Source organism: Coregonus lavaretus (genome assembly GCF_964263955.1).
Source record: "Coregonus lavaretus genome assembly, chromosome: 20".
NCBI classification, from domain to species: Eukaryota; Metazoa; Chordata; class Actinopteri; order Salmoniformes; family Salmonidae; genus Coregonus; species Coregonus lavaretus.
Genome location: NC_140007.1, coordinates 10,208,120 through 10,219,079, shown reverse-complemented (window position 1 = coordinate 10,219,079; position 10,960 = coordinate 10,208,120). Strand labels below are relative to the sequence as shown.

Genomic DNA, 10,960 nt, shown 5'->3' with positions numbered 1-10,960 from the left:
ACTTGACATCAGAAGAGTTACAGGGTGTGGTAAGAAGTGGTGATGTCCCATCCTTTCAGGTTGAGGGCATGAGGTAGGAATAAATAGATTTAAATAGTGGAGTAGGGTGATGTTAATTTTATTTTATAAATAGTATTATTTCTTTCTTTTTGAATTTGTGAGTGTAGTGTTAGATGGTAGGGTATTTCTTTAAAAACATTTATTGACTTTTCAAGCAATATATAAGGGAGTTGTACTCCAGTATAGTAGGTGGCGGTAATGCAACATATTGGATGCCAACCGCCGTTAAACCTCATCGCCTGTTCTGTGTTGTTTCCGGAAATTCCGGTCTACTTTCAGAGTTTCACGCGCGCTCAAATGTCAGTCAAACAACTGCGGTGTACAGTCGGCTATCAACATTTTTGACGGTTTCTTATTGTTTTAACTTAAATCTAGACATTTGCATAATAACTTCAGAAATGCCAGCTGCTGATTACGACCAGGCCTCTCTACCGGACCTATTGCCTCTCTACTACCGCCGACTTTTCCCTTTCTCTCAATATTACCGGTGGCTGAACTATGGAGGAGGTGAGTAGTTGGCTAGCTAGCCTGCTCTTGAACTAGAATCTGGGTTTACAGGAGACCAGCCATTCACCAGCTTTTTAAGCTTAATAATGTCAAAATACGTTGGGAATTTACCAAATAATTGCGTTTCGCTGAGCAACCATCGTAATTACTGACGTTATGACCGGTAAATTATGAACTGTATTTCCCAAAAATCTCTAAATAAAAAGTAGCATGCATCCGAAAAAAAGTATTGTTTTTGACCAAGTGCGCATGCTTCTTCTGCAATTACTCATTACTGCTATGCATAGGTCGGATGCAGTTGGTAAAAAAAACAATACTAAGATTCACCAAAAAGTGTTGGATTCTTCACACAACACACTAAGACATCCCATTCCACTACCTTTTGGGGGTCGTTCCTCTTCAAAAAGCACAAGAAAGAGGATTTTGACACCCACCATCTCAGCTTGTTCTAAAGTCGTGTATGTAGTTAGAAAGCGATAAGATTAGCATTCCTGCAACATTTTGTTGAAATATAATTTGATCTCTGTGAAATTAAGCTAATTGATTAAACCCAAATTGCCATTTTAATTTATAGGATTCAATAAATATAGTACCCAACATCCGATTTGGACAACTTTTTTTCTAACTGAGTTAGAAAAAAAAAAGTGTATATAGTATCAGTTCTCTATGTCTGACAAGTAGTATGGAGCTGAGTATTGTTTCTTCATCCTATGTAATGTAGTCCCAGTGAATTTGGTGATGTTTTTTTCCCCCTGTTCAGAGAAGTTAGTCATTGAAGTTGTTAGGTTAATGTCCCATCCTACATCCAGATCTGACCATGTTCTGACCACTAGATGGTGCTGTTCCTGCTATTAGGTGATTATAATTTATTTATTTTGCAATTTGGGTGAACTATCCATTTAACATTGCCCCCCAGTGTTAAAAGGGATAGTTCACCCAAATTACAAAATGACATTGATTTCCTTACCCTGTAAGCAGTTTATGTACAAGATGTGGTCCTCTGTAGCTCAGCTGGTAGAGCACGGCGCTTGTAACGCCAAGGTAGTGGGTTCGATCCCCGGGACCACCCATACACCAAAAAAAAATGTATGCACGCATGACTGTAAGTCGCTTTGGATAAAAGCGTCTGCTAAATGGCATATTATTATTATTATTATTATTATTATTATTATTATTATTATAAGATATGACAGTAACCCATGCTTTGGTTTTGTTTACCAGGCCACTATTTCAATAGAAGGACACTGTAAAGTCCATTATGCCTCTGAAGAGTGTGAATCCTTAGCAACTGAATCCCAGTAAAATATATTATCAATGGCAACATAAGGTTTTTCGGGAATACTTTGAAAAGTAACATGACACTGTGTTAATCAGTCGGATCTGCTGGCTAGGAGCACTCCAAACAAAACACAATGGAAAAAATTGCCAAAACTTGTACATGATGGTTATGAAATAAACCAAAACTGTTTTTTCACAAGTGTAGCAGGTTGTGAACTCTGCAAACAAAGTTTCCACTCTGAGAATGAGAACAGTAAATGACTGTAATTAATACATGCATTAACAGAAATTAATGTAACCAAATTATGGGGATTAACGGTACATTTTACTACTGGGGACATACAGTACCAGTCAAAAGTTTGGACACACATTCTCTCAACCAGCTTCACCTGGAATGCTTTTCCAACAGTCTTGAAGGAGTTCCCACATATGCTGAGCACTTGTTGGCTGCTTTTCCTTCACTCTGCGGTCCAACTCATCCCAAACCATCTCAACTGGGTTGAGGTCGGGTGATGCAGCACTCCATCACTCTCCTTCTTGGTCAAATAACCCTTACACAGCCTGGTGGTGTGTTGGGTCATTGTCCTGATGAAAAACAAATGATAGTCCCACTAAGCGCAAACCAGATGGGATGGCGTATCGCTGCAGAATGCTGTGGTAGTCATGCTGGTTAAGTGTGCCTTGAATTCTAAATAAATCACAGACAGTGTCACCAGCAAAGCACCATCACACCTCCATGCTTCAAGGTGGGAACCACACATGCAGAGATCATCCGTTCACCTACTCTGCGTCTCACAAAGACACAGCGGTTGAAACCAAAAATCTCAAATTTGGACTCATCAGATCAAAGGACAGATTTCCACCGGTCTAATGTCCACTGCTCGTGTTTCTTGGCCCAAGCAAGTCTCCTCTTCTGATTTGGTGTCCTTTAGTAGTGGATTCTTTGCAGCAATTCGACCATGAATGCCTTATTCACGCAGTCTCCTCTGAACAGTAGATGTGTCTGTTACTTGAACTCTGTGAAGCATTTATTCGGGCTGCAATCTGAGGCTGGTAACTCTAATGAACTTATCCTCTGCAGCAGATGTAACTCTGGGTCTTCCATTCCTGTGGTGGTCCTCATGAGAGCCAGTTTCATTATAGCGTTTGATGGTTTTTGACACTGCACTTGAAATAACTTTCTTGAAATTTTCCATATTGACTGACCTTCAGGTCTTAAAGTATTGATGGACTGTCGTTTCTCTTTGCTTATTTGAGCTGTTCTTGCCATAATATGGACTTGGTCTTTTACCAAATAGGGCTATCTTCTGTATTCCTCCCCTACCTTGTCACAACACAACATTGGCTCAAACGCATCAAGAAGGAAAGAAATTCCACAAATTAACTTTTAAGAAGGCACACCTGTTAATTGAAATGCATTCCAGGTGACTACCTCATGAAGCTGGTTGAGAGAATGCCAAGAGTGTGCAAAGCTGTCACCAAGACAAAGGGTGGCTACTTTGAAGAATCTAATTTTAACACTTTTTTGTTACTACATGATTCCATATGTTATTTCATAGTTTTGATGTCTTCACTATAATTCTACAATGTAGAAAATAGTTAAAATAAAGAAAAACCCTTGAATGAGTAGGTGTGTCCAAACTTTTGACCGGTACTGTATGTAATGGGGAATTGATCAAAATAAACAAAGGGCAAACAATCCACACAAATAAATAATGAATGCGCAAGAATTGGCGGGCAAAAGCTGAGCACATTCTGGAGAGCTGAGCACATGCGTTCTGGAGAGATACCCAATATCTTCGCCACACACCGCTGCCCTTGTTTCAACAAAAATATACTCAACACATTTCTTCATACATATTTTGGATGCTTTTCGCTGACAGCCGCAACTCAATAATCAGCTAGGCCTATTGTCACGTGCGCTGCCCAAATAGCGCTTGTCAGCTTGTAGTCCTAAAAACCCAAAATGAGTTACCTCTGGTTTGTTCAGCCATTCATATGAGGAAAGAATAGGGTTTTGGATTAAATGCCAAAAATAAGGTTTGAGGTTAACACAGGCTTAGAAGATCTTATACGTTTTGTTCTATGGTTATTTATTTTTTTACCCATATTTTACCAGGTAAGTTGACTGAACACATTCTAATTTACAGCAACGACCTGGGGAATAGTTACAGGGGAGAGGAGGGTGGATGTATGAGCCAATTGGAAGCTGGGGATGATTCGGTGGCCATGATGTTATTAGGTCCAGATTAGGAATTTAGCCAGGACACCGGGGTTAACACCCCTACTCTTACGGTAAGTGCCATGGGATCTTTATTTACCACTGAGTGTCAGAACACCTGTTTAACGTCCCATCCGAAAGACAGCACCCTACACAGGGCAATGTCCCCAATCACTGCCATGGGCCATTGGGATATTTTTGTTAGACCAGTGTCTGTCCTACTGGCCCTCCAACACCACTTCCAGCAGCATCTGGTCTCCCATCCAGGGATTGACCAGGACCAACCCTGCTTAGCTTCAGAGGCAAGCCAGCAGAGGGATGCAGGGTGGTATGCTGCTGAATTATGAAGCCTTTATGTGCGTTGTAATTTTTTGAATTACATAAATGCTTCAAAATTCACAGTGATGTTAACTGATGATTATCTCATAGAACAAAACGTATATAAAATCTCTTTTTAAAGAAGCTAATGATCCTCTGTGGCTAACTCATGGTCTCAGGTGAAGTATTTTGAATGATTTTATTTTGTACAGACAGGAGTAAATATATAATTTTGGCAAATGTATTTCAATTTACTTTAAGCCTATTGGATGTGCCGCCTATTCAAAAAGTAGGTTACCTTCACATGTTTGTCCAAAATAATTCCTGCATCCGAACGGTGCACTGTGCACCTGCCAATTTGCATGGCTGAAACTATCTCACCGGAGAAAGCATCAGAGCGAGTGAAACTGCGCCCCTCTGTCTTACTAAATGTAGCCAATGCTGTTTGGCCAAAAAGACAATGACATGCCATACTCTTTTTGACCAGATAGCATCAGATACATGGGCTACACATACTGAGACAGAGGACAGCTGTTTCGCTCGTTGGGATGCTTTATCTGAGATTGATGCATCTTTCTTTCCGCGTGCATCTCAGTGAAATAAATTATCAATATTTTATTTGGATGGGCAATGAGGTACGCTGTGGCGGGCCAGGCCCACCCATAACGCTGCCCCTGTATCCTACTCGAAATAAAAGGTTGGAAAAAATGACATCAGGCACTATACAAAAATAGACACAATAAAAAGCCCATCCCACACCTTCAGTCATAGTCCAATTCAAATCAAATCCCGTCAGGTTCAGGCCTGTGAGGGTGGAACATTCTTCAACAGGATTCCTTGCAAGGCCTCAGCTGTAAAATCACTGAGTCCCAAAAGGCGTTTAGCCGCACCCAATTTTCTCCGATTTCTACTGTTTGTGCTGTGCAGTTTATGACCGTGTCCAAAGCTACAGCCATAATCGGTAGACGGTTCCGGTTCCAGTTTTTAGATGCTACCCAAATCAAAACCAAACAGATTCCATGTTGTGTTCTCACTTTGCGCCACACCTGTCTGTGTTTCACACCTGTTTGTCTAGCTAATCAGCCTCGCAATATGGTCACCATGCTGCCCCAGATGGGAAAGTAGAAGAAATGTGTGCGTGCAAAGTCAGAACAAACATTGCCAGCCATATTACATTTTCATTTGGGGGAGGGGGTAAACGGCGATTCTCCAATCTTAATCGTCAACCGTTCATGGCTGTAACTTCGGACGCTGAACACATGCTGCGGTGATTGGACCATGAGTCCTCTCAAACGCAGTCGCTATGGAATGCCCTTCAACCTTTTCTCATTAAGTAATTAAATATTTAAACAGTAGTCTAATATTGGCCTACTCTAGCTAGCAAGCTAGCCTTGTAAACACGAAACTCTGCGGCAGAGCTAAAACTTGTGTTTGAGGTCGTGTACAGGCTGCTGTTTAGCCGTAAGCAGCAGATTTTCGAGCTACCTTTTACGAGTTTTGATCAGTCAGGGAAATAAGTGCTGAAAACATGTATTTTTAAAAAGAAGATGGAGAACAAGCTATAGAATGAAAAATACTGGAGTTTTATAATATCGCGAAATGTAACTATCGAGTTACATGGACACTAGAGTTCTCATTTTCAACCTGAACCCGACGGGCCCTGATGGTTTTATACTGGGCCGGCCTTGTCTGTCCGTGTCTGCGCATCTTTTTTACTACGTCTCTCTCTGCAGCAACAGCAGCTGTAGCCACTACCGGCACCAGGATGATCAAACATTCTTCTGATTTAAATGTTTCTAACTGCGATACGAATAGGCTGTGCACTCGGGAGAATGATGATCCACGAGACTACGACAGGCAGTGCATCTCAGAATCAGGAGAAGCCCATAATTCCAATGGCATCTGTTAACACCAATACATCCTAACAAAATACACCCTATAACTGCCCTGCTAATGTGCCTTGCTGGACCTTGTAAACTATCGAAAGTAGACCCATAACTGATCCAAAAGTTTTCCTAATCAGGCATTGGCTTGATGCAGCTCTCACAGCTCGATGGTGGATAGATAGATAGATAGATAGATAGATACAAGGCTACTAGACCTAATAATGATAATAGTAATACATAATAATAATAATAATAATAATAACTACAAGAACACTAAGAACAAACAGGTAGCCTATTTTATTTTTTACCGGTTGGAACAGTGTAAACAACCCTAAACAAATTTAAGTAATGTTTTAACGAAATCAAGTTGTAAAAGCCTTTTACAGCATAGCAAAAATATTTAAACTGCTTTTTTCAACATATTGCGTGAGGCTTGGAGCTCCATTTATATCGTATCGGATTATGGAATCAGTTTTAAACAAACACTCAAATGGGCAACAGCAGCTAGATCTGTCTTATTTCAGAATATATGGATGTTTTATAAAGCCCGACACGTTCAACAAATGTTGATCATAACTAAGGTACGTTTCTCTACTCGCTTTTCATCGAAAATATACTTCTCAATGGTTTATATAGCCCACTGGTGAAATTTGTTGTTATGCACAATGGTAACATGGACTGGGTAAAGGTACAACTGTTTTCTAGAAATCTGGGGGGGGGGTTTCGGGTTCGGGCTCATTACATTTCTGTGACATCGGACTTGAGTGGGGGTGGGGGTCGGGCTCGGGCTAAGCCGAACCGGGCAAACATTTTCAGGCCTTTTGACAACTTTAGTGGACACCCACCTGTCTTGATCAATGAGAGACGATCAGAAGTTGACAAAATGGCGACGTATACATAGCTGGATTACTTCATGGCGCAAAACATTATTTAATTCAATAACAGAGCATTTTAAATTCAAACGTTCCCCCTGCAACTGGCCATGGGCGTTTAGAAGACAGGTGACTTCCGAATCGAGAATAAAAAAAAGTATTGCGAAGTAAAGGTTGGTGAAATCTGCTTACGGCTAAATAGCAGTCTGTACATGACCTCGGAAACAAGCTTTAGCTTTGCTGCCGAGGTTCGTGCGAGGTTCGTGTTTACAAGGCTAGTTGTTCACAACTAGTCAAGTTTAATGATGACAACTTTATTTTGCAACACCCTCAGTGACAAAGAACTACTTCCAAAATCGAGAGTTCTCCTTCACGTTGAAGGATGACATCTACGTACGATATCAGTCGTTCAGCACACAGAACGAGCTGGAGAAGGAGATGCAGAAGATGAACCCGTACAAGATTGACGTTGGAGCGGTCTACAGTCACAGGGTGGGGTTCCATTACTCACCGTCTTTATCTGACCACCTGTTACACACATTCTTGCTTTCTTTCTTCACCCTCTGTCTCACTCAATCACTTGCCTCTATTGTCCCTCAAGTGTCCATATTTTATTGATGTTCATTCCTCTTCTTCTGTCACCCTCAGCCCAATCAGCATAACACAGTCAAGTCTGGATCCTTCCAGGCTCTGGAGAAGGAGCTGGTGTTTGATATTGATATGACAGACTATGATGATGTCAGAAGCTGTTGCAGGTACTTGGATCACAGCCAGAAAGTGTATTTGTAGTTCCACCATCTTTTCTATTGTACAGATGTGGAGTATGTTTGAATGTAGAACAGACTAATTCAGGGACGATACCTTTGACGTTTTGTTGGGAATGTGGGACAGTTCATCAGCAGTCTTGTCTGTTTTTGTTTTGCAGTGCTGCAGACATCTGCCCAAAGTGCTGGACTCTGATGACTATTGCCATCCGTATCCTGGACAGGGCCCTTCGAGGTGAGTCAAAAAAATGGTTAATTTAATTGCCATTTAGCAGACGCTTTATCCAAAGCCAGTCATGAATGCATATCTTTTTTTTTATGTATGGGTGATACCTTGAACAGAGGACCAGGATTTTTCTATCGGTAATTTTGTAATGTTATCTGAATGTGATTCATTTTAATGTTTACCTGTGTTTGTTGCCTTTTTTCTGGGGTGCTCCAGATGACTTTGGTTTCCGGCACTGCCTGTGGGTGTACTCGGGCAGGAGAGGGGTGCATTGCTGGGTGTGTGACGAGGCCGCCCGGAAGCTCTCTGTGGCGGCGCGCTCCGCTGTGTCTGAGTACCTGAGTCTGGTCAAGGTAAGACCACCTCTCATAACATAACCCACACAAGGCTAAAAGAGGTTTCCAACAATCAAGGGTTATACTCTTCTTGGCTGTATTTTAATGGAGCAGTAGACTCAATCACATGCAATATTTGATAGTGGTGATGCGGGAGCTTCACGCTTCTCGGTTTCTGTTCATTTGAGTCAAGAAATGCTGAGCGTAAAGAAATGCCTCAGTGATAACAAGACTGTAGAAAGGATTTCATATTAAATGTAAGCAAACTTACACTGTGTTCATGTAAATCAGTAGCCTGGTCATTGAGTCATTTAATATTTTTTCGGTTCTTCAGGGTGGAGAAGAGACGGTGAGGAAAGTAGTGCTGTCAGACCCAATTCATCCATTCATCAAGTAAGATTATGATTCACTTTAAAAGCCTTCCAAATGAACTACAACCTTTTTTCACAAGTTACATACATGGTGTTATCCTTGTTAGACGTTGTGGGTTCTAATAGCTGAGAAAAGGACCATTAGTTTGAGGCATTGTCTAACTGTTAGAGGGCAGCATCACGTTGAATCTTGAATGACAAGTTGACCTCTAACCCCCTGTTTCCCCTCCAGTGAATCCCTAAAGGTGGTGGAGCACTACTTTCCCCAGTACGCTGTAGTGGGACAGGACATACTGGGCAGCAAAGAGGCTGCAGACAAAGTGCTGGCCCTCGTGCCTGAAGATATCCTTTTCCTCTCTGCCAATTTTTTTTATTATATGACACAATATGAAATGTGACATGCGTACAGTACATACAGTACACACACGTTCCGTATGTTACCGTTTAGCAGGTTTTGTGATATATCAATTGCATGTTGAGGGAGAGCGAGAACATGCCTATCCTTAACGGAAACTTCACATGTCAGAAAGGAGCTGCTGCAGTACTTCCAGACTGAAAAAAACCCTGAGAAGCGCTGGGGCAGACTTAAGACTCTGGTCCAAAACAAACGTGTAGGTGGCCATGCTCACACAACAGTGCAATAAAGACATAAGCCTTGTTATAACACAATGCAACAATATGGTGATGTTAATGGCAGCCAAGCATGCACTTATGACAACTCTACTTTCTTCAACCAGACGACTGCCAAGGGCCACTACTTTGAGAAGGAGATCATGCTGCAGTACTGTTACCCTCGGCTTGATGTGAACGTCAGTAAAGGAGTCAACCACTTGCTGAAGAGCCCCTTCAGCGTCCATCCCAAAACAGGTAAGGAAAAACTCATGAAGTGCAAGAGTAATGCTTGAAACATGACAGACGTTTAACCCAAATGTTGCCTGTGAAAGAAACGGTCAAAGGACGCTCTCATCCAACTGAGGGAGATACTCTTAGGATGTCATTAGCCCAACACTCAACAACACCTTTCCTCCCTGTTCCTTACTTTGCCAAAGGGCGGATCTCTGTTCCTATTGACCTGAGAGAACTGGATCGCTTTGACCCCTTTGATGTGCCCACTATCAGGTAAGCCCTACTCAGTCAATTTGTCATAATAAGAACTTTGTAAAGAGCTTTACAAATTCAAAATGTATTCCCAAAGCGCTAAACACAAAGTTTGTATGTGTGGCGTCCCTGTGGTTCTTCTCAGTTGGTATACTCACCGGTCCTGTTATTGTATCTCCCTGTAGTCTGATCTGTGAGGAGCTGGATCGGCCCAAGACAGCAGAGGAGGAAGAGGAGAAGGAAGACACCGATGAGAATGAGAGAGAAGCAGGAGAGCGACGGAAGAGAAGAGGTATTCAAAAAGACGAGTGCAATTAATCACTAAGAGAACCAAGGGATCTGATATTCATTTGTTCATTGCATGTTGATTTGACTAACACAAATGTTCTGGTTCCATAGACTACAAACAAACAAGCTTGGCGAAGTATGTGAAACTGTTTGATCAATTCCTGGAAGGGATGGCTCGCTCATGGAAAGGGGAGCATCTTAAAAAGAGTGGTGAGTGTAATTAAAGTCCTTAGTGGAAGAATACAATTGTTAGTATGAACATTCAGATCTAAAAGATTTGATCATGGCTTTTTTTCTCAATTTCTTTTCACAGATCTTCAAAATGACTTCTAACCCTGAGCAGTGTCCAACGGATTAATGGCTGTTGCTGGGATTGGTACCTACAATGGTTGGCTAATCTTAAACAAGCCCATCATATCAGTTGTTCATAATCTGACAGTTAAAGATGGAGAACACACATTACAGATACTGTAAACAAATGGTCTGTTTGAGAATTGTCATGCAAATATTTTACTCTATCAACGATTTAAAATCACAGTTGTGCAAAACTTTTATGTAGCCTGTTGTTTTCTAATTAAAATGACTTCATACTACAGTTTGTTTCAATATATTTAGTGTGTCATGAGAGAGTCAAGGATAGAGCAGGCATGATCAAGTCACACAAAAACATAACTTTTGATATGCTGGCAGGTAGGGTTAACATTTCCCACCATAGGATCTTCACTTTTCCAATAAT

At 41.3% G+C, this 10,960-nt stretch overlaps 1 protein-coding gene across 1 annotated transcript; it reads left to right on the top strand.

The window, feature by feature from the left end:
* The first annotated feature begins 337 nt into the window (after positions 1-337).
* Positions 338-10,817, top strand: LOC311147604 (DNA primase small subunit-like). The gene is made up of 13 exons (XM_084184344.1): positions 338-567; positions 7,477-7,634; positions 7,791-7,897; positions 8,068-8,141; positions 8,349-8,485; positions 8,802-8,860; positions 9,071-9,232; positions 9,365-9,449; positions 9,576-9,705; positions 9,888-9,957; positions 10,122-10,228; positions 10,336-10,434; positions 10,538-10,817. The coding sequence occupies exons 1-13, from the start codon at positions 459-461 to the stop codon at positions 10,555-10,557; spliced, it is 1,317 nt and encodes a 438-aa protein (XP_084040470.1). The 5' UTR covers positions 338-458; the 3' UTR covers positions 10,558-10,817.
* The last annotated feature ends 143 nt before the right edge of the window (positions 10,818-10,960 follow it).